A 24948-nucleotide genomic window follows, 5' to 3' on the forward strand; every position below is an offset into this window, starting at 1 on the left:
AAGTTACGCTGTAAATTTGTAATTACGCAGTACTTTCCGGGCTGTAATCTAAAGTGTTACCCTTTACATAGTTACTATTGCCCAGCACATTAATCTGACGTCGCCAGCTTGTAATCTTTGAATCTAAATTGCTGTTACAACGCGTTTGCATCTCGCTAGCTTGTTTAACTTGTCATCAGTCTCGCGCGCTCCTCTTCCAACACGTTCATCAAACAGCTGTGGCAACACGGATCAGTCTACAAAGATGGTGAGTTATGTCATCCTTTCCCAGTGTTATATCGTGTTCCATCTGTCACATGTTTAGCATAGCCCTCTCTGTCAGCGATGAGGGATTTACATGTCATAAATGTAGGGAAATAGTCAGGCTGACAGAGAGAATCTCAGAATTAGAGACACGCATCCAAACTTTAATCGAGGATAGTAAGAATGCAGGGGCTTCAGATACTGTTTTGGATGCGACTAGCTTAGTGAACTCTGTACATTGTTCGGTTCCGGCTGTAGAGCCCGCGCAGCAGGGCACTTGGGTAATGGTGAGGCGGCCTAGTCGCGGAAAACACCACTCTTCCGTTCCATTAAGAACATCAAACAGGTTCTCCCCACTCAGTGACGCACCCACTGAGAATCCTGTTGAAAGTGCCCTAGTAATTGGCGATTCTATTACACGGAACGTGAAAATAGAGACACCAGCCACCATAGTCACATGTCTGCCTGGAGCCAGAGCACCTGACATCAAAGCAAATTTAAAAGTGCTGGCTAATGCTAATCATAAATACTCTAAAATTATTATTCATGTCGGCACAAATGATGTTCGACTTTGCCAGTCGGAGATCACTAAAATTAACATTAAAGAGGTGTGTGAACTCACAAGTACAATGTCAGGAGAAGTAATTTGCTCTGGTCCCCTTCCTGTTTGTCGGAGTGATGAGATAGTTAGCAGATTATCATCACTCAATGGCTGGCTGTCTAAGTGGTGTCCGCAGAATAATATAGGTTTCATAGATAATTGGAAAATTGGATAATTGGTATTCATCCCTCCCGGGATGGTGCTGCTCTTCTCTCTAGTAATATGGCACATAGTCTTAGAGCTGAAACATGACAAACTACGGCCCAGGTCAGGAAGCAGACAGACTGGCTAAACCAAACGTCTGCTAGCTGCCTCACGTTACAGAAGTCAGATAAATCCCAACACATAGAAACTCTTACACCTAGATATTATCACATAGAGACTGTGTCTGTACCTCGAATTAATAAAAACAAAAAACTTCCAATTAATTTTCAATTTCCTTAATTGATGTTCAACAAATAAAAAATAGAGATAATAATGATAAACAAATGATAAAGCTTGGGTTGTTAAATATTAGATCACTTTCTTCAAAAGCACTTATTGTAAACGATATTATCACAGACAATAATCTAGATGTGCTGTGTTTGACAGAAACCTGGCTAAAACTGGGCGATTACATTACTTTAAATGAGTCCAGCCCTCAAGGTTATGATTATCGATACAATCCTCGACAGAAAGGCAAAGGGGGAGGTGTTGCTGTAATTTATAGTGATATTTACAGTATTAGTCAAAAGTCTTTCAAATATTATTCCTTCGAAGTGATGGTGCTTTATGTAACATTATGTAAGTTGACATTTGTGCTGGCTACTGTATACAGGCCACCAGGACACCATACAGACTTTATTAAAGAATTTGCTGATTTTCTATCAGAGTTAGTACTAGCTGCAGATGAAGTCCTTGTTGTTGGTGATTTTAATATCCATGTAGATAATAAAAAAGACTCATTGGGATTGGCATCTACGGACATTCTAAATTCTATTGGTGTTAGACAACACGTGTCAGGACCCACTCATTGTCGTAATCATACCCTAGATCTAATATTGTCACATGGAATTGATATTGATGTCGTTGAAATTCTGCAGCAGAGTGACAACATCTCAGATCATTATATAGTCTCGTGTATACTACATTTAGTTAAAGAGGCTAAACTGCCTCCCTGCCATAAATATGGTAGAACCATCACTTCTACCACTAAAGATTGCTTTATAAATAACCTTCCTGATCAGTTTCATCGCCTTAGCATACCAGACAGCTTAGAAAACCTCGATGTTGCAACAGAAACTATTGCCTCTGTCTTTTCCAGCAGATTAGATTCAGTTGCTCCTTTGCGTTTAAAAAAGATTAAGGAATTTAATCCAATGCCATGGTACAGTGAGCAGACTCTGGCCCTAAAAACTGCAGCCAGAAAAATGGAGCGTAGCTGGAAGAAAAAAAACTAGAAGAATTTCGCATTTCACGGAGAGAGAAAATGATTGAGTACAGAAAGGCCTTAAAAACTGCTAGATCTGCCTATTTTTCAAAACTCTTAGAAGAAAATAAACACAACCCTGGGTATTTATTTGATACAGTGGCTAAATTAACAAGAAATAAAGCTTCAACTTCTGATGTTTGCAAAGAGCACAGCAGTAACGACTTTATGAACTTCTTTACTTGCAAGATTGATAATATTAGAGAGAAAATTATAACCATGCAACTGTCTACTACAGTATCGTGTCAGACATTGCATTGTAGTGTCCCTGAGGAAAAATTCAATTCATTTACTGCTTTAGGAGAGGAAGAATTATCTAAACTTGTTTAATCATCAAAATCAACAACATGTATGTTAGACCCTATACCAACTAAGCTATTGAAAGAGATGCTTCCAGAAGTCATAGATCCCCTTCTTAATATTGTTAATTCATCTTTGTCATTAGGATACGTACCAAAAACGTTTAAGCTGGCTATTATTAAACCTCTTATTAAAAAACCACAACTAGATCCTAAAGAATTAGTCAATTACAGGCCGATCTCAAATCTTACTTTTCTGTCAAAAATACTAGAAAAGGCAGTTTCATCGCAACTATGTTCCTTTTTAGAAATAAATATCTGTGAGGATTTCCGGTCAGGATTTAGACCGTACCATAGTACTGAGACTGCTCTCATTAGAGTTACTAATGATTTGCTCTTATCATCAGATCGTGGTTGTATCTCTCTATTAGTGTTACTGGATCTTAGTGCTGCATTTGACACTATCGATCACAATATTCTCTTAAATAGACTTGAAAATTATGTTGGCATTAGTGGAATTGCATTGGCATGGTTCAAATCATACTTATCTGACCGTTATCAGTTTGTAGTAGTAAACGATGAGATATCATATCGATCACAAGTTAAATATGGAGTACCGCAAGGCTCAGTACTAGGACCATTGCTTTTCACTCTGTACATGCTACCCTTGGGAGATATCATTAGGATGCATGGCGTTAGTTTTCATTGTTACGCTGATGATACTCAACTCTATATTTCTTCACGCCCTGACAAAACTTACCTATTCACAAAATTAACAATGTATAGCTGATATAAAAAACTGGATGACCAGTAATTTCCTACTACTAAATTCAGAAAAAACAGAGATTCTAATTTTTGGACCAAAAACTTATTCACGTAATAACCTAGAATATTGTCTAACACTTGATGGCTGCTCTGTTAAGTCTTCGTCGTCAGCTAGGAACCTGGGTGTGCTCTTTGATACCAATCTTTCATTTGAAGGCCATGTTACTAGCATCTGTAAAACCGCTTTCTTCCATCTTAAAAATATATCTAAACTACGACATTTGCTCTCAATGAAGAATGCAGAACAGTTAGTTCATGCGTTCATGACCTCAAGGTTAGATTACTGTAACACTCTACTGGGTGGTTGTTCCTCCCGCTTGATAAATAAACTACAGCTTGTACAAAATGCAGCAGCTAGAGTCCTTACTAGAACTAGGAAGTATGACCATATTAGTCCAGTTCTGTCGTCACTGCATTGGCTTCCTGTTAAACATCGTACTTAAACATTCCTGTAAACACTTTTTACTTTCTGAAAAAGTATTTGTCACGACCACCAGTTGGAGTGCCCTGTCTAACCACCAGAGGGCACTCCACCCCGGACCTTGTTTCACTGTTACAGACTACATTTCCCATAACTCACTCCTGGACTCGTTATCCTTGTCATTACACTCAGCTGTTTTGAGTTGTGTAATCAGTGTCTGTCTATTTAGTCTGTGTTTGTTCTGTTCTGGTTATGGTGGTTTAATTTACAGTCACAGAGTTTGTTTCCCTGTTTTTGTTCTGGACTGTTTGATGGACTTGATCTTGGCTTGGACGACACTGTTTATGGATTACCCTCAATAAAAAACTGCACTTGGATCTCCTTGCCTGTTTCTGTGATTTCTCATGACATAAACCACCATCATGAACAGATCCAGCAGCAGGAGGGATCGGCCAGTCACTAGTAGATGGGGAGGTCGGGGCAGTCTCCAGGATCTGGCTAGACTTCAGCAGCGAGGTATGGAGATACGAGCCTTCACTCAGAGGTTCTGGTCGCGGGCAGAGATACATCGTCACCATGATGTGGTCCTCAGAGACACTTTTAACGAGTGTTTAGATGACCCTCTGCCGAGCTGGGAAATGGACCTAGTAAAGACTCTTTCCTTCTGGAATTTCGCCCATTATTTGTACCTTCGCAAGGACAGTGTGGTACAGAGACCTCCAGTACCTGCTTCAGAGCCCGCTCCAGCCCGCGAGGTCGCTTCCGAATCCACAGAGGAGGAGGGTATAGAATTACCACCTCACTTTCATAAAAGGAGGAAGAGGAGGAGGAAGGCTTCGATCATCCCTCAAGGCCCGGAGGCCTTCCCAGAGCCCGCTCCAGTCAGTGAGTCCACTCCAGAGCCCACTCCAGCTAGTAAGTCCACTCCAGAGCCCGCTCCAGTCAGTGAATCCACTCTAGAGCGCGCTCCCGTCAGTGAGTCCATTCCAGCCAGTGAGTCCGTTCCAGAGCCAGCTGTTGGCCCAGAGGTCACCCCAGAGGTTTTGGTGTCAAACGCCCTTCTGGTGAGTCCTGACATGGCCTAGAAAACTGTCTTTGTCTCTTATGTCTTGGCAGTTTTGTGTGCTTGGAGAATGCACGTAGGGTCTGGTGACCACGGTCCAGAGCAGTCCAGGCCCGCTCCAGCCAGTGGTTTCGCTCCAGCCAGCAAGTCCGCTCCAGCCAGCGAGTCCACTCCAGTCCCCGCTCCAGCCAGCGAGTCCACTCCAGTCAGTGAGTCCGTTCCAGAGCCCGCTGTTGGCCCGGAGGCCACCCCAGAGGTTTTAGTGTTAAACGCCTCCCCGGTGAGTCCTGATATTGCCAAGAAAGCGGTCAGCCAGGACTCTAGACCTGCCGGCGCCTGCCTGGTCAATTCCCCCAACGCCGCCCTGGCATTAAGCCTGGACCCTGAATTTCATGGAACCCCCATGGTCTGTTCCTCCGGCTCCCCCCTGGCTCTCAGCCAGGGACTCTGGTCTTGGCCCACCATCCCACCCCCTGGTCCTCCTCCGGTCCACCTCCCTCCTGAGTTTTTGTTTTTTATTGGGTCTTGTTGGAGCGTCTGGGATCCGCACCGTAGGGAGGGGGTACTGTCACGACCACCAGTTGGAGTGCCCTGTCTAACCACCAGAGGGCACTCCACCCCGGACCTTACAGACTACATTTCCCATAACTCACTCCTGGACTCGTTATCCCTGTCATTATACTCAGCTGTTTTGAGTTCTGTAATCAGTGTCTGTCTATTTAGTCTGTGTTTGTTCTGTTCTGGTTATGGTGGTTTAATTTACAGTCACAGAGTTTGTTTGTGTTCCCTGTTTTTGTTCTGGACTGTTTGATGGACTTGATCTTTGCTTGGACGACACTGTTTATGGATTACCCTCAATAAAAAGCTGCACTTGGATCTCCTTGCCTGTTTCTGTGATTTTCCCGTGACAAGTATGGGGTGTTGAGTCCAATCTGTGGTTATAGATATGTGCGCTGAGGCAAATCAGGACATAAACAGATCAAAGGACTGTCACAATTGATCTTTTAGGATGGATACTTCTGTATCCATCCTAAAAGATCAGGAAAATCCTTAAATTTGCTTTCAGGGACAAAGCATACCATCTTTTGGTTCCTCTTGTCGGCATAGTCTTGTCATTTCATTGTTTCTGCTCAACTGGAGCAGGTGGTGGTCCCGCATCATGTTGTCCTTGCCTACATGAAAATATGGGAGTTTAGACTTAACGCTTAGAAAAGTGTGTGCTCTTCATTCCAGAAAAGAGGGAATGAAACGCTGCGTTGCCCTCCATACTTCCAGCGTGTGTGTGATTGACATTGTTTGGTCTGGGTGGGCTTTATAGCTTACTGGTAATGACATCTCCTGTCTATGCCACTGGACTGTTTTCACATAACGCAATTACACAGAACAGACAAGAGTGAGTATGGACAAACTGGTTAGTTTTTGTTTTTTTCCAAACAAGTCAAACATTTAAATCATTGTAACAAGCTGATAATACCAACATCAGATACCATTTTCTATCTCTCAAAATAATGGAAAGTCCATTGAATTATGTGTCAGTGATTTTCAAATTTAGTAAAGGAAAAAAGTGTTCAGTAAACGAAAGAGTCATTTGTTTGCACTGTCATGTAAAAATATATTATTTTCCAGGGACAAGGCTTTATCTCTTGTCTCATTCACTTTTAGAAATAGTAATGCACAACAATTTTCTATATACAGCAAATTTTATACACATCACTAATTCAATTTCACTTTCCCTGGCAATGCAGGGCAGCCCCAAATTTTGCTTGGGCAATTGCCTAATAATTTTCAATGCAGCAAAAAGTTCTTAAGCTTGTACTCAAAGAGACTTGGGCCCGGTTTCACGGAGAGGGCTTAGACCAAGCCGGGATTAGGCCTTAGTTCAGCTTATTTAAACATACTCTAAACAATAACAACACTAAACAATAACAAAACTGAAATATGCTACCTCAGTCAAAAAGGATAGACCTGTCCTTTGAAATTGACGGGGTTCATGTTAAGCCTTCTTCATCTGTCCAGAATCTTGGGTTCTTATTTGACTCATATCTATCTTTTGCCTCTCATATTTCTTCTGTTGTTAAAAACTCTTTTTTCCATCTTCATAATATTGCACATCTTCGATATTCTCTCACTCTAGCTGATGCTGAAATCATAATTCATGCATTAATCACATCATGTCTGGATTATTGCAATACTCTATTTCTTGGTCTGACAAAAAAACTCATAGCAAGGTTACAGTATGTTCAAAACTCAGCAGCAAGAGTTCTCACCTCCACCAGGCACTCTGCTCACATTACTCCTCTACTGCATGATCTTCACTGGCTACCTGTGGAATCATGTATTCAATTTAAGATGTTACTTCTAACGTTTAAGGCATTGAATGGTCTTGCGCCTCCATATCTGACCTACTCCAATCCTACTCTCCTGCCCGGTCCCTCAGATCATCTGAACTTGGTCTTTTGTCCATTCCTTGTTTGGCTGTCCACTGTAGGTGGTAGGTCATTTAGTGTTAATGCTCCTAAATTATGGAATTCGCTACCACTTATACTTCATAATATATCATCTTTGCCTACCTTCAAGACTCAGCTAAAAACATATCTTTTCAAAATGTATTTTGGATAATGCGGCTAAATCTGGCCTTATGTGTTTGTATTGTGTATGTGGACGTGCAAATTGTATAGCACTATGTGAAGCAACCTTGAGCTATGGAAAGGTGCTATATAAATAAAACTTCTTCTTCTACTCTAGAAAAAATGATGGTGATTTTATGGTGGTAATTTTGACAACATAGGCTTGTAAAAAAATCTTATATACAAAAGTTATATCCTAAAGTAGCATTGATCGATTTGTACTCAATTTGTACTTTTGTCCACATTCTTTTAAAATGAGAAAAGTAGCAGTATTCATGTTGCTCAGCGGGGGGATGCAATAAGATCATAGAATCTAGGCACGTTGCCAAAGCCGCTGAGTTCAGGAGTGGGGTCAATGCCATCTGGACCCTTTGGACTACTGAAGCTGAACTTCTGAAGCAGAGACACGATGAACAGAAAGAGCTCCATACGAGCCAGAGACTCGCCCACACAAGAGCGTTTACCTGCAGAGATATAAGACCAAAAAAAAACACCCTGATCATTCATGTTATTTAGGATATAAGTTATAGAACTACAATTTGGAGCTTGAAAATTGGGGCTATCCTCTAATTATATATGTCTGCTTAGAAAATATTAGATCCATGCTTGATTTGAAAAGTGGAAATTAATTGATGCAAGGTTAGTTATGCTGTGTGATAGTTTTAGGCCCTATTAAACCCTACGTTTTGGGGACAGTGTCTCATTATTTGATTCCCTTGTGGAAAACAGCTTATAAATAACACAGAGTGATGTTTTTTGAAAATGTAAAAATGCAGAACGTTTTCTGTGGTGGGTAGGGTTAGGTGATAGAACATACAGTTTGTACAGAAAAAAAAAAAATCATTATGTCTATGGATTGTCCCCGTGTGTGTGTGTGTGTGTTTGTACTGAAATGTAGAGTGCACTCATTTTCAAAACTAGAAAGATAACTTTGATTTTGACTTTGACTTTAAAGAATTTACCTGCAGAAAAAGGGAAAAAGGCTGGATTCTTTTTAAAGTTGCCATTGGCATCCAGGAAATGCTCTGGATTAAATGTACAAGGAGTTTCCCACTGTCCCTCATCCCTTAGGACAGAGTGTAGCATGGGAAGAATCACTGTGTTCTGGGGAAATATAATCCATCCAAAATTACACAAAATATCCAGATTCAACACATTAAACTAAATATAGATAATTGGAAAATATTTTATGAATTTTCAAAAATCTAGTTGTTTCCAAGTTAAGAGGAGCTGACCGTTGTATGTGTTTATTGTTACCTTTGGTATTAAATAACCTCTGAATGAGATGTCATGCGTGGCATAATGGGGAACATTTAGTGGGACAATGTCCAAATAGCGTTGTACTTCATGAATCACAGCGTCAGTAAATGGGAGGGACTTCCTGTCATCCATTGTAGGGATTCTGTTCTGTCCAATAACTTGATCAATCTCCCTCTGCACTTGTTCTAGATCAAATACACCAAAAAAATAATTCATTAAAATTCTCATATATGTTCAACAATTGTGAAAATAAATAAATAAATAAAAAGACAAAAAGCAAATAATAAATATTTTGTAAGCACTGTCACAGATTACACCCTATCTGCACCCGACGAGAGCAGTGTGACTCCAAAAAACAAACAAACAAACAAAAAAATAGAAACCATGAAAAGATGCTGTCTATACTGGATGTGGCACAGTGCAAAATTTAGATTTCAGCTGTTGCAACGTGACAACAGTCGTGTCTGGTGTACAAACTGTGTTAGGTTAATAATGTATTTGGCAACACATTAGTATGGGGAACACATATTCACTATTAAACTAATAATGACTTTTCCCTCAATAAACTTTTACTGCATATTAATAGTTAGTAAGGTAGTTGTTGTAGTGGTTAAATTCAGGCATTGGGTAGGATTAATAGATGTAGAATACAGTAATGCAGAATAAGGCATTAATATGTGCTTTATAAGTAATAATAAACAGTCAATATGCAGGCTAATAAGCAACTAGTTCAAAGTAATAATTGTTCCCCTTGCTGAAGTGTTACCTTGTATTTCTTGTTTCAGTCCTGACCCATGTAAAGCTAAACACACACTACAAATGCAAGCTTTTTTTGTCTGATTTTTTAGACAAGAAGTCCAATGCTCAGGTAGAATGCATATCTGTAAAAAATGATGATACAATATGTTTCAGACTTACTTTAACTTGTTTGAAAATTTGGTGGATAAGTGGTTACACTTTATTTTAAGGTGACATAGTTACACTGTACATACTCAAATAAGTGCTGGGTAATATTAATTAACCTCATGTACTTGCTATAGAATTACACTTAGGGTAAGGGTTAGGGTTTGGGTTAAGTTTAGGTACTTGTAATGCATAATTTAAGGTTATTACTCTAGAAAGTAGTCTTCACGTGTGTGCATTGAGAAGTTAAAGCAAAAAATAAAACAAATACCTGTCTTAGTAAACACTGTCTTATCAACACAACATAAAATGAGACACTTTGTCTTTAACGGAGTACGACTGCGATTCTCTATCTTGTAGTGTGCGCTTAGCTTAACAGCCATTCTAGACCCTTCGGAATAGTCACCGTGATTTTGCCAAGTATGACATGTTCATGGATCAAGATCTTTGTTGATCCATGTTGATCCATTCCAATCAATCAATCAGATTTGAGGGACAAGTTTACCGTTTATGTCAAGTTTAGGCTTGCAACCAGGGTTAGGTGCTTCTACATCAATGTTATTCACCTATCATTCCCCTCTGATTTTAGGAATAAGTTATGGGTAGGATTAGGCTTATGGGTAGGAATAGAGTTGAGGCTAAATTTTCACACTGGAATGTTGTTCCAGGATCAACAAAATATGTTTATCCATGAACATGTCTTCCCCTGCAAACTCACAGTGACCTTAGGAACATACCCTGTATGTGAGGGTGCTTGATCAACAGCATCAGGGCATATCTGAGAGTTGTGCTGGTGGTCTCTGTACCAGCTATGAACAGATTTAAAACAGTCCCCAGCATGTTATCCTTGTGGAATTCTGTGTCAGGATTGTGTTTCTCCTGCCATAACACACAAAGAAACAGAACAGGAATTGTATACTTTATCTAAATAAATGCAAAATGCTGATAAAAGAGATAAGAGAAGAGAGACGTACGTCGGACAGACCGACGAATAGGTATCTCGCTAGAGAGGCCAATCTACTTCGAGTGTAACTAAAACGAGCCAATGCACATTGGCATGCAATCATATGCATCAGCTGCTCGCCTCGCAGCGCGGGTATATAATGAGCAGCAGGTGCGTTGCATCTTCAGGTTTTCGCTGAGGAGCCGAACCAGATAGGCGGCAGCATCAGCGGGGTACAGCGACTGTGGCGACGGGACGTACGTCTCCGTTCCCTCCTTCAGGGAACGAGGGTTACCTTTGTAACCGAGACATTCCCATTCAGTCGGTCACGTTCGACGTACGTCGGACAGACCGCCGAATAGGAATCCCTACCAAAGCGCCACAAGAGCTGTCCCCTTCCAGCGCTCTGTTGTAAGCCACCTGAACCCCCTTGCCTGAGGATGGTGGGACAGGGCTAACACAGAGAGAGTCGATCACTGCTGTTCCCCAAAACCCATTCAGTGAGACTATTGGATAACAGTGCGAAAGCGTACCCTTTCGCTGGGAAAGGAACGCTGCGGAGTTATGTGGAGAAGTACATATGGACTAACCCTGTAGGGCTGTGCTACATATGGAAGAGCTGGGGTGACTCCAACCCGATGAAGGGTAGGTTCTCCCAGAGGGAAAGACACAGGCTTCATTTAGGAGCAACCGTGGAACCAACCATATGGGATCCCCGTAGGGTCACACATATGGAACCCAGCCTAAACCCGGTTCTCAAGGATACAACGGAGTATAGGCCTGGCACCAGACGCACCGCCACGTCGGCTGCCGAAGGGATATCGGAGAACTCGACAGGGTCTGCCTTGTAGGGACTCTCTGGAGAAAATGAGCGCACGTAGCGCAGCAAGCCGACACTAAGCCGGGGCCTCTCCATGCCTCTGACCTGTGGCGAGAACACGGGAGGAGACCGGCTCGACACGAAGGCTATAGTATCTAGCGAACGTGTTAGGTGTCACCCAGCCCGCAGCTCTACAAATGTCTGTCAGCGAGGCGCCACGAGCCAGCGCCCAGGAGGATGCGACACCTCTCGTGGAGTGAGCATGCAACCTGAGCGGGCAGGAAACGCCATGAGTTTGGTAAGCCAGGGCGATGGCATCCACTATCCAGTGGGCCATCCTCTGCTTGGAGACAGCCTTTCCCTTCTGCTGGCCTCCATAACCGACAAAGAGCTGGTCTGAGGTCCTGAGGCTTTGGGTTCTGTCTATGTACAGTCGCAAAGTGCGAACTGGACAGAGTAAAGCCAGGGCTGGGTCTGCCTCCTCCGAGGGCAGTGCTTGCAGGCTCCCTGGTCCCTGAAGGGAGTGGTAGGAACCTTGGGCACATAGCCAGGCCGGGGTCTTAGTACCACGTGGCTATCACCTGGCCCGAACTCCAGGCATGATTCGTCGACCGAAAATGACTGCAGGTCCCCTACCCTCTTGATGGAGGCCAATGCAACCAGCAGCAAAGTCTTCATAGACAGAATCTTTAAGACTGCCGATTGCAAAGGCTCAAAGGGAGCAATCTGAAGTGCTCTTAGCACCAGAGCGAGGTCCCAAGAGGGTATGGAGGGGGGACGAGGAGGATTTAACCGTCTCGCCCCCCTAAGGAACCTGACGACCAGGTCGTGCTGACCAACAGATTTGCCATCTATGTGGTCGTGGTAAGCGGAGATAGCAGCAGTATGGACTTTGAGGGTGGAGGGGGACAGCCTACGCTCCAACCCTTGCTGCGAGAAGGAAAGCATGACTCCGATCGAGCATCTTCGGGGGTCTTCTTGGCGAGAAGAGCACCACTCGATGAACAGGTTCCACTTCGAGGCGTAAGCACGTCTCGTAGACAGTGCACATGCCGAAGTTATGGTGTTAAGTACCTCAGGGGATAAGTCACCTAGAACCTCCGCGTCCCATCCAGGGAAAAGACATGGAGTTTCCAGAGGTCTGGACGCTGGTGCCAAAGAGTGCCCCGTCTCTGAGAAGAAGGTCCTTCCTCAGAGGAATAGGCCAGGGAGGGCTGTCGCAAGGAGTGAAAGTTCTGGGAACCAGGTCTGGTTGGGCCAATAGGGCGCGACTAAGAGGACCTGCTCCTCGTCCTCCCTGACTTTGCACAGGGTCTGTGCAAGTAGGCTCACTGGGGGAAACGCATATTTGCGAAGACCCTGGGGCCAGCTGAGTGCCAGTGCGTCTGTCCCGAGTGTTCCCTCGGACAGGGGGTAAAACAAGTTTTCCGGTGAGGCAAACAGGTCTACCTGAGCCTCTCCGAACTCTCTCCAGATCAGCTGGACCACCTGGGGGTGGAGTCGGCACTCTCCTGGCAGCTCAGCTCGTGATAGCTCGTCGGCCACACGGTTGAGCACACCGGAGACAGGAATGGCACAAAGGCGCTTCTGACTCCAGAGGAGGAGATGGTGGGCGAGTTGCGACATGCGACGGGAGCGTAGACCACCTTGACGGTTGATGTACGCAACGGTCACAGTGTTGTCCGTACGGACCAGTACATGCTTGCCCCATAGCGGCCCTTTGAGGCGGCTCAGAGCAAGACGTACTGCTAGCAACTCGAGGCAATTGATGTGCCAATGCAGATGGGGTCCCGTCCAAACCCCTGACACTGCATGCCCTTTGTATGTGGCACCCCAGCCGGTGGCAGAAGCATCTGTGAATACCACAGCATGCCGGGACACTTGTTCTAGGGGCACTCCTGCCCGGAGAAACAAAGGGTCCGACCACGGACTGAAGGCTTGGCGGCACTCCTGAGTGATTGGCACCCGGAACGTGCCGCATTGCCACGCCCATCTCAGGACTCGGCCGTGAAGCCAGTGTTGAAGCAGTCTCATATGAAGCAGACCGAGCGGGGTTACTGCCGCCCCGGCCGCTATATGCCCCAGGAGCCTCTGAAAGAATTTCAGTGGGACCGCTGTCCTGCCATTGAACGTATTCAGGCAGTTCAACACCGACTGAGCACGTTCCTCTGTGAGGCGTGCTATCTGTTCGACCGAAACCAGCTCCATACTGAGAAAAGAGATCCTCTGCACAGGGGAGAGTTTGCTCTTTTCCCAGTTGACCTGAAGACCCAACTGGCTGAGGTGACTGAGCACCAAGTCCCTGTGTTCGCACAACCGATCCAGAGACTGTGCTAGAATGAGCCAGTCGGCTAGATAGTTGAGAATGCGAACACCCTGTTCTCTCATGGGAACTTTCGTGAAGACGCGGGGAGACAGGGCCAGCCCGAAGGGTAGGACTCTGTACTGATATGCTCGACCATTCTCAGGAATGGCCTGTGTCGTGGAAGAATCGAAACGTGGAAGTACGTGTCCTTCAGGTCGATCGCTGCAAACCAATCTCGGGGGACGGATGCACTCGAAAATGCGTTTCTGCATGAGCATTTTGAACGGTAGCTTGTGGAGGCTCCGATTCAAAACTCGCGGGTCCAAGATCAGTCGTAACCTGCCGCTTTTCTTGGGTACAATGAAGTAGGGGCTGTAGAACCCTGACCTCAAATCGGCTGGAGGGACCGGCTCTATCGCGTCCTCCGCCAGTAGGACTGCGATCTCCGCACGCAAGACAGGGGCAACGACATCTTTCACTGTAGTGAAGAGGACGTCCCTGAACTTGGGGGGATGCCGGGCGAACTGAATCGCATAGCCGAGCCTGATGGTCCGAAGGAGCCAGCGAGACGGACTGGGGAGCGCTAACCAGGCCCGCAGAGACCGTACAAGTGGGACCAAAGGGACCACCGGCGTACCCGCAGCAGGGCAGTAAGGTGGAACACAGGGACACGGCTCGGGGGGCTCTCTTTGTGAGGCGGCCCGAAGCGGCGTCACAGTGTGCTAGGCAACACTTACCTGGTTCCACAGATGGACAGAGGGAGCAGTCGAGGCTTTGGCTGCCCGCTGCTGTCCGCTGGCGACAGAAGAGGGGGATGAGAGTGGTGAGGTTTTTCTCCTCCCACTGCTCTCCAACCCTCTTCAGACCTGGAAATGGAGGAACTGCTCTTTTAAATTTGGGTACCGCTGCCTCTTGGGTCAGTGGCGTAACAGAAACAAACCAAATAAAAGGATTTACCACCCGGCCCTCCTCCAGGGGTGGAAGAGCAGCCCCACCCATCTCTGGGTCGCCTGTCTCAGCTTGACAACCTCTCGCACCTCACAAGGTAAGCCAGGGGGCACTTCTGGACCACTGAGGTGGACATCGTCTGGCTGAGGGCCTGCGCCATGACTTTGATCACGGTTAGTCAACAAGCGCAGCTCAACCCTAGCACAGAACTACCCTCATGCAAAAAGTGTGCCTTGGCCTCACATGCAGGGTGGGTGTGGTCTGTGTACAGCCACCCCATCTAAGAGGGTAGTGTGAGAGGGAAAACCTATGCAGATTTTGGCACTTTTGGCATTCCATATTTATGGCACCAATATACCCCCATACTGCCAAGTTTTCCATGCACATCTGGAAGACCCAGGAAAGCATGGCTGTAAACTCTGAATCTGAGTCAGCATAAGCACACACCATTACAGTGGGCAGCGTCACCCTCATTTCCAGAGCATAACAGCACTCTCTCCGATGCTGCAATCGACGTCTGTCCCTCAGCTGGAGCTCTGAATGAAATGCTAGGTTCCCCTATGAGAAGGACCAGCAATCCAATCCAGAAACTGCACAGCTTGCAATGCGCTAGAGAGGGAGGGGCCCTAGGGGGTTGGTTCCCCGAAGGAACCCCTCAACCTCATGTGACCCAAGCCATATCAGCAAAGTAGACCTCTTCTGGTGCACCAGAGAGGGCGCTACAATGGAGATTATGCAAGGGAACCGCGCATCTAGAGCGCCGAGCGCGCACTGGGTTGCCTTGACAACCCGCGCTGCAGCCCGGCAGCTCGACGGCACACTACACGCAGAGGAGCGAGAGGTTTGCTCTCGTTGATCTCCACGGTCTCCCAGAGTGTCGGGCAGACCCGCGGCTGTGCTTTTACACACAAGCGGCAGCTGGCCAACTACAGAGGGGACTCAAGCTTCCCGGAGAAAGAAGAGTCACGACCGGCGTGTCGACGTGATCATGTTCTCATATGAAAACATGAAACACCCACGAACATCGTTTCAGCACGTGCATGTGAAACAGTGATCGTGGCCGTCAGTGAGGACAGGAACGACCGCATCCAGAAACACAAGTAGGATGTCATCTTTAAAAAGATGTGAATCTACTTGTGTAAGCTCTTTCAGGGACTTTACTCTTTTAAAAGTGCTGAAGCACAGCCAGGGATTGTGTGCAGCCTGTTGTGTGCTCTCTCTCTCTCTTCGAAGGCGCTCACTCTTACCAGCCGTAAAAACGGCTTTTCAGCGCTCAAAAGTGCACCGTACCGGCCGTGAGAACAGCCTTCTGACGCTGTCAAACAGCTATTTGCTCAAAAACGGCAAACGAAACAAAAACAGAAAAAGAGAGGACTTCGACCCCGCTGCTGTGCTGTTCGCCCGCACTCGGAAAAAAAAGAGAAGTTCAACCAAAAAGCTTGACTCGTCTTCTAGCAGACACTCACAGGAACAAACACCGTTCAGCTCCGAAGCGAAAAGCTGAAGTTGCACGCACCTGCTGCTCATTATATACCCGTGCTGCGAGGCGAGCAGCTGATGCATATGATTGCATGCTAATGTGCATTGGCTCATTTTAGTTACACTCGAAGTAGATTGGCCTCTCTAGCGAGATTCCTATTCGTCGGTCTGTCCGACGTTCAATTGAATGGGAACAACAGTTTTACACTTTGCTTTCTGTACCTCATTGAGTCTTATTAGGAAGCAGTCAATAAAGTCATTTGGGTCACTGAACTCCAAATTCTGCTCATGCTCCTTGATTTTTGTCATAATGAAGGCCTTGATGTCCTCTACCTCTCTAAACATGACATGATGTCTACCAGGCAAAAACTCCATTAGTTTAGGGAAGATGTTGTACATCTGTTGGGGTTGAGAAGATAGTTAAGAAGACATTCACACAGGAAACAGTCTTTGCATATAAAGATACAGTTGAATGCAACAGAATGCAGTGGTTTTGAAGCATCTGCTCACCTGACCCCAAGGACTGCTGAGAAAGCGCAGGATTCTGGAGATTATCTGGAGCAAGTGCAGGAAGTTTTTGTCTTCATAATCAAAGCGCTGCCCAAACACCAGAGAACAGATCACGTTGGACACAGCCCGGCTCATGAAGAAGGCTGGGTCGACTGGTGTTGCTAAAGGAGAAAAACTGTTTAGTATTACACCTCTCCCAGTTGTACTTGTAGTGAACTCATGGGATGCAAATGCCAAATGCTCTCTTCCCTCACATTTGGTTTCTTCAAAACTGTTCAGCAAATGCCTGCTCTCTTCTTGAATCCACTGTTCCATTCGTTTGCGTCCCATTCCAAAATCCCTCAATGTGGTGAGAGTGAACCGCCTGAGCTGTTGCCAACGATCTCCATTACTGATGACCAAACCTACAGACAATATAGAGAAATCAAAATCTAGACTGAACTACATTAAACTGATAACATCTGTCTTTGACAAACACAAACAATAATCTCACCATAGCCTCTCAGAACTCTGTACAGAAAGGGAATGGGTGCTCTGCCTTTGAAGTCGTCTGCCTGGTCCACTAGAGCCTCTTTCACTGTATCATAACCGACCAGAACCACCATTCTTTGGGGTCCTATGTACACCATTATCACAGGCCCATAGGTTTTACTCCACTGTTAGGAGAATAGAGTTTACTGTCACACACCGGTGCAAGTGGCACTGGTCAGGTGCTTTCTGAGCATTTCATACTACATGTAATTTGCTAAACTAAAACCAATGTTTTACAAACAACAATAAAACCTCATATGACACAGTTGTATCCAATGCTCTGTGATGCATTAAACTTCTGCACAAGACCCAAATGCAACAACCTTACAATACCATGCAATTCATGTGCTTACATTTTGTTTGTTTATTTATTTATTTCGAGCAATTAAAAAAATACATTTAATTAAATAAATTTGCATGTATCCAAAGATATATACATAGATATATACACATATATATACACACATACATACATACATACATACACACACTTATTTAATCCCACCCCCATCTCTCATTCAAAAACATAACACACAAAGCATAGCCGCTTCCTTAAAGGCAATCTTACATCAAACCAAATAGTCACCAACTCCAAAAAAATAAAATAAATAAAAAATAATTGAGAATAATTAGAACTATATATATGCACACATGCACATGCACACACACAACAATGTTACCACAGGAACAAAATAATTATTTATCTTAGAGATTGTAATACATACATACATATTGCAATACTATCACATACCAACAATGATAAGATAAGATCCATGACTGTACTATGACATGAAGCCATTTAGGCCCCACCCTCCCTGTATTGTGACCAGACCAACTGTTTATAAAATAATCTGTGTATATTTGGACATTGCTTGTACTGGAGATCCAGACCGTTCCACATTTTCACCCCATTTGTCAATACATTAATAGAATGTAAAATTTCCATAACCTCTCAAACTATGAGCTCTCTCTTTGACTGTAAAAACCTTTTGTAAGTTACTTGGTAACAACCTATTGAATGCTTTGAATAAAATTTGTATTGTGTAATATTTTATAAGGTCATGGATTTTTAACAGTTTTGATTGAATAAATAAAATATTACTATGTTTTAAAAAACCAACCTTGTGTATGATCCGCACTGCTCACTTTTGTAATCTGACTAGTGGATGTATTGAACATTGACAATTGTTTCCCCACACTTCAACACAATAGGTGAAGTAGGGGAGTACCAAGGAGCAGTATAATGTGCATTTTGATCAAGGAATTGTTTAGCTTTATTAATAATTGAGAGGGTTTTGTAAATTTTGTTCTTTTCTGTCCAATGCATTTGTAATTTCCTCTGTTGCCTCAATTATTGCCATTGAGGTGGTTCGTTTTGTTCTAAAACCGTATTGGCCTTCATTAATTATTTGATGTTTGTCAATGAATTTTTCTAGACGAGAATTGAAAAGCTTTTGCAAACTGAGGCAGCAAGGAAATTGGTCTATAATTTGTGAGATTATGTTTGTTGACATTTTTATATAATGGTATAACTTTTGCGATTTTCATTTTATTTGGGACACAACCGGTTTGGAATGACAAGTTACAGATATAGGTTAAAGGTTTAGATATATTGTTTATAACCTTTTTAACTAATGCCATGTCTACTTCGTGACAGTCTGTGGATAGTTTATTTTTGCATTTGTGTACAATCATTTTTACTTCTTGTTCATTTGTTGCTGAGAGAAAGATTGAATGTTGGTTTCTTTTTATAATTCCATTTAACAGATCAGTTTCCTGATCTGGAATTTTAGCTGCCAAATTCGGGCAAACATTTACAAAAAAGTTATTGAATCTGTTTACAATATCATTTAAATTGTGATTTTCACCATTTTTATCAAAGAAATAATCTGGATATGTTGTATCCTTGTTTGATTAAACTTTTCAGTATATGCCAAGTTCCTTTTATATTATTTTTATTTTCATATAATACTTTTTTATAAAATAATTTCTTGCTATTTCGAATTACATTTGTTAATTTATTTTTATACACCTTATATCTGTGTTCAGCTTCTTTAGCTTGATAAGCATTTTGTAAAGATTATTTTTCTTTTTACAAGCATTTAATATTCCTCTAGTTAGCCAAGGGCATTTTGTGTTTTTGTTATTTTTGGGGTATTATTTAACTGGACAGTGATTATTATATAATGAAACAAATATATCTAAAAAGTTGTTATATGAACTATCCACATCTGTTTCTCTGTAGAATGGGCTCCAGTCCTGTAGCATTAGGCCATTATTAAAGGCATTGATTGTTTCTTCTGTTCTTATTCGTTTATTTTTCTGTCCTCGTTGATTTAATCGCTAACATAAACAGTAAAAACAGGTAGATGGTCAGTGATGTCACATATAAACAGGCCACTGATTGTTTGATTTGCCATATTATTAGTAAAGATATTATCAATTATTGTGGCATTTGAGATGTTATTCTGCTTGGTTTAGTGATGGTTGGATAATGTACATACTGTACATTGTGTCTGTGAAGGCATCTATATTTTTTTGTTTAGTTGGATTTAATAGATCAATGCTATAATCCCCACAGATATAGTTTTTTTGTTCATTTCAGAAAACAATTTCTCCATCCATTCATTAAAAGTTCCCATGCAAGAACCAGGCGACCGATAAACACAACTTATGATATTTTTCTTCTTACTGTTACATATTTCAACTGTTACACATTCCATTACTTCATCTATGGCTAGCGACATATTCATTACAACCATAAATTGTATTGATTTGTGAATATAAAGGGCAACTCCACCTCCCGTTTTGTTTTCTCTGTTCATATATCTTAATTCATAATCATCTAAGTCAAAATGTATACCTTTGTCCCTGTTGAACCAGGTTTCTGAAATGGCAATGATACTAAAGGGTGTGTGAAACATTGCAAATATTCTTTTATGGAATTGAAATTTGTGTACATAGTTCTACTGTTAAAGTGTATTATTGACAGATTGCCCTCTGAATTAATATTTTTATTATACTGTTCTTGTGAATAATAATTACAATTATTGTTAATGGAGGAGAAAAAAATGTTGTCAGGGTCTATTTCTGTTTCAAGATCTGGTAACACTTTACTTGAAGGGGTGTGCATAAGACTGACATGACACCTTCATAATAATGACGTGACACATGTAATATGAAGGAGGTTTTATGCATGTTTATGACAACTGTCATTAAGTGTCATTCGCTCAATTATGTCATTTTTAATGCAAAGATGACATTGTTTGAGATGTCCGAGTTATGACAACTTGACATAAACCAACACATCATAACCTGTCAGTGTTTTTGTCATGACAACCTGACATCATTTAGATTTATGGGTTAACATTACATTAAACTGTCATGTGGTTGGTTTTGACATTGGCTGTCATGAGGCCATTATAATAGTGTCATGAATATGTATCTTGAGCTCAAGTACAGTGGTACAAATTGAACTTGTCATTAAAATGTCATTAAGTGACAATACTCTGACAAATAATTTTATAACAGCGTCAAGACTATTTTTCATTTCATGTTTATTATTTTTTTTTTTTTTAAGTTTCCTCCAACAGAAGGTGAGATAATAGACAATTTCAAATTTCTTAAAAAAGACACTGTTATAAAATAAAGGTAACACTTTATTTTAGGGTCTTTTAACTAGTTGCTTATTACTGTTAGCATGCATATTACTAGAATATTGACTATTTATTAGTAATTAATAGGCACATATGAATGCCTTATTCTGCATGATCTTATTCTACATTCCTTATCCTACCCAATACCTAAACTTAACAATTAACTATACTTAGAAGCAGTAAATTATGAGTTTATTGAGGGAAAAGTCACAGTTATCATTATAAATCATTTATATATGTGTATGTATATATATACGTTCATTTATATATGTGTATTTATATATATATACGTTAAATCATTTATATATGTGTCCCTATACTGAAATGTTACCAAAATAATGTAATGTAATGTTAACCCATAAAGCTAAGTAGTTTTTTTAAGTGTGATAATAAATCTGCTATGTCATGTTTATGACAGGTTATGATGTCTTGGTTTATGTCAAGTTGTCGTAACAAAAACATCTCAAACAATGTCATCTTTGCATTGAAAATGATATAATTGAGCGAATGACATTTAATGACAGTTGTCATAAACATGCATAAAACATCCTTCATATTCATGACGTGTCATGTCATGATTATGAAGGTGTCATGTCAGACTTATGCACACCCCTTCAAGTAAAGTGTTAACCATCTTGTGTATTTCGTTCCATATATTCTGTCGTTTCCAGTTCTGTCGGTTCAAGGCTGATGATTCTCTGACTGCAGCAGATCATTATTGGTTCTTGGTGCTGATGTAACTGATGTATAGTTCATAGTGGAAATGTGTAGAGTTATCTCTTATTATTTTCTGCAGCATAGTCAGTCCGTTCAGTTCAGTTGTATCTATCAAGTTCCTCTATACTTCTCACCAACAAAACTTTGGCTTCCTCTGGCGTTCCATTAAGTTTGATGAAAATCTACAAGTTTGTTACCCAGGTTGGATCTTTTTTTTTTTTTTTTTTTTAGATATCTTGCTTTTTTTTGCTATGTCAGCATTATTTTTTGTTTAGTGCGTCATTAATGAAAACGTTAGTTCCTTTCAGTTTGCGTCCTTGCTTTAAAAGTGCCATCTTGTTTTCCTGTTGACGAACCTCATTATGACATTGGGTCTTTCGCTGTTTTTCATGGGCAGCGGGTGACACTCTTCGATCCCCCTGCTTTGGAGGTAGGATGTCGCCTGTTGCTCCACTGAGCGCACCTCCTGCTCACTAGGCTCCCCGCTGTCCGCGGCTTGATTTGTAGCCCGGTGATGACCACGTTGTTCATACGAGTGTATTGCTCCAGCTCGTCCACTCGCTGCTTTTTTTTTTTTTATGTCCTCGACTTCCTCTGTCTGCGGGTTTCTTTTTGGTGGCATATCGACATTAACGCATTTAAGTCAGAAATCAGTTGTTCTACTGCAGCTGTTTGCACCGCCGCGTTAACTTGCTGGCAGTAGAGCGCCGAGACAACAAGCAAACTTAACTGTCCAATCCGAAGTTCAAGAAGCACCAAACCTTTGCAATGTTCACTGCAGGGTCCGTAATCCCAAATCCGTGGTCAATTATTCCAGAAAAGGTTTTAAACAAGCCAAGATTCAAACACACGAAAGTGATCAACGACCGACAATTCCTTCCAGTTCATTGATGGCTCCTAACATTTGAAGTATAACATTCAGAAATACATAATCCTTCTTACCTTCATAAAGCTTTTAAAGGGTGCACTCTTGTCCATTATTGGCAAATTTCCAACCAGTGGCAGTGCTAGTGGCCCTGGGGGCAAAGAAAGTCCACTAGCCTTCCTCTTCCATCTGACCAACATCAACACAACAAAGACTAAAACCAACACCAATGAGCTAGAGAGTTCCATCTCTCTTCTATTAAATGTTCATTACAGCCCAGTTTATATCTTTCTATGTCCTTCTCTCGGTTCCCTAACTGTTTGTTCTGTGTTGTACAGTATTTAGTGTTTAGGGGTGGGGTCGGGTGAAGGGAATCGTTTTCATTGCATGATATATAAACACCCACCAGTTTGAAAACTCCCACAAATACAGAAACGCCCACTTTTGTTCCGCAGAGACCTCATACTCCATGAGATCAAATATCTGCTTTTGCACTTTAACCAGAGTGCCTCCTAACCTCTGTGGTAGCAAACTGAATGTATTTTTTTTTTTTTTTCTTATTTTTTCTCAATGAAGACTCTGGTCACAGTTTAGTTTATGGTCCAATTCTTACTATTACTATTGACTAATACTTTTGCCTCAATAAACTCCTAATTACTGCTTATAGTTAGTAAGGCAGTTGTTAACTCTCTACTGCACACATGTTGATGGCACATGAAAAAAAAATAAAAAAATATTCCACATCATTTTTTGGTTAAATTGGGAACATTTTCTTTATTAAAAAAAAATATTTTTTCGTTGCCTCAGGGTTTCATTGCCTCAACGTTGTGCGACAATGGTACAGAGTCATAGAGAAAATTATCATCAAAATCAAATAAAAAAAAATAAAAAATATTCAAGAAATCATTAAGTAAAAAGGGGAAAACACTTGAACTTGATACACTTGATACTTCTGAACATGCAAAATAAAAAAAAAAAACTAAATAAAACCTGACAAAAGGCTTCTCTACAACTTCATACACGCACACACATATTTTTTTTTATGTACAGTTCATGTCGTTTTAAATAAGATTACTAAAGCAAATAATCTTGCCTTCTTCTCACACCATGTGCTCCTGTGACCATGTGTCAGAACTGGACGTCCCACCTTTAAATGGTGCTTGATAGTGACTCCCACACCTTACTGGACTGTTCTTTGGTACTTTCTCGACATTTCTAATTGGTTGTAATCATTTAAAATGTACAAAACATAGGGCTTAAGAAAACTTTCCGTTGCCTGAGGGCAACGCTGTGCTGTAGAGGGTTAAGTTTAGGTATGGGGTAGGTAGGATTATGAGATGTAGAATATAGTCATGCAGAAAAGGTATTAAGATGTGCTTCATAATTCCTAGTAATATGCATACTAATAAACAACTATATAATAGTGAGAATTGGACCCTAAACTAAAGTGTTACCTAGACTCTTGCACAATGAAGCTTTCCATCATTCAATTTTATTCAATAAGGCCAGGAGAGCTCTTACCAGGGTATGTCAGCGTTCAACATAGACAATATTTATGTTCTTACTTGCATGAACAAGACAAAAAGAAGCTCTTTCTCATTGGTCACTTTTTTTAAAACATTTTCTAACCACCCTTTCCTACTGATTCAGCATTATCAGCACTTCTGCAATGCGACACACACAGCACTTTCATTTTCAGAACATTAAAGGGATAGTTCACCCAAAAATGAAAATTTGATGTTTATCTGCTTACCCCCAGTGCATTCAAGATGTAGGTGACTTTTTTTCTTCAGTCGATCACAAATGATGATTTTTAACTGCAACCGCTGCCGTCTGTCATTCAAATAATGGCGGTTGATGGGAACTTCATCTATAAGAGTGAATAAAACTTGCTTAGACAAATCCAAATAAAACCCTGCGGCTCGTGACGACACATTAATGTCCTAAGACACGAAACGATCGGTTTGTGCGAGAAACCGAAAAGTATTTATATCATTTTTTACCTCTAATACACCACTATGTCCAACTGCGTTCAGGACTCCTTTAGTGAGGTCTGATCGCGCTCTGTCAACGGCAGTGATGTCTGACACTCATTGAAGTATATGTGCGAGACATCACTGCCGTTGACAGAGCGCGATCAGACATCACTAAAGGAGTCCTGAACGCAGTTGGACATAGTGTCAGGTTGGGTGGGTGGTGGAAGGAGCGAGGACTCAAATGCAGGGAAGGAAAGGCTTTTTATTAATAATAAAAATAAAACAAAACAAGACAACAAAAACTACCCCGTGGGGGAAAAACAGACTTGACAAACAGGACTCGACTTGACTTGACTTGGCTTGACTCATGGAAACACCAGGGAATAAACGATGACGAACCAGCACAGGACTGCAAACACAAGGAGAATAAATAGAGCAAACAAGGCAGGTAATGAGGGAGGACAGGTGGGGCAAATCAACCAATAATG

At 42.0% G+C, this 24948-nt stretch overlaps 1 protein-coding gene across 2 annotated transcripts; it reads right to left on the reverse strand.

Moving 5' to 3' along the window:
* Positions 1-5445: 5445 nt before the first annotated feature.
* Positions 5446-22786, reverse strand: LOC137005467 (cytochrome P450 2G1-like). 2 transcript variants are annotated; one of them, XM_067366405.1, is made up of 9 exons: positions 22562-22786; positions 17209-17371; positions 16970-17119; positions 16716-16876; positions 16428-16604; positions 10448-10589; positions 8805-8992; positions 8510-8651; positions 5446-8011 (listed from the first exon to the last, which is right to left on the reverse strand). In XM_067366405.1, exons 1-9 carry the CDS (start codon positions 22730-22732, stop codon positions 7830-7832), a joined length of 1476 nt encoding a protein of 491 aa, XP_067222506.1. In that variant the 5' UTR covers positions 22733-22786; the 3' UTR covers positions 5446-7829. The 2 variants fall into 2 exon arrangements, with proteins under 2 accessions (XP_067222506.1, XP_067222507.1); XM_067366406.1 differs by having other exon boundaries at positions 21976-22661.
* Positions 22787-24948: the final 2162 nt, after the last annotated feature.

Source organism: Chanodichthys erythropterus, chromosome 17 (assembly GCF_024489055.1).
Source record: "Chanodichthys erythropterus isolate Z2021 chromosome 17, ASM2448905v1, whole genome shotgun sequence".
NCBI lineage: Eukaryota > Metazoa > Chordata > Actinopteri > Cypriniformes > Xenocyprididae > Chanodichthys > Chanodichthys erythropterus.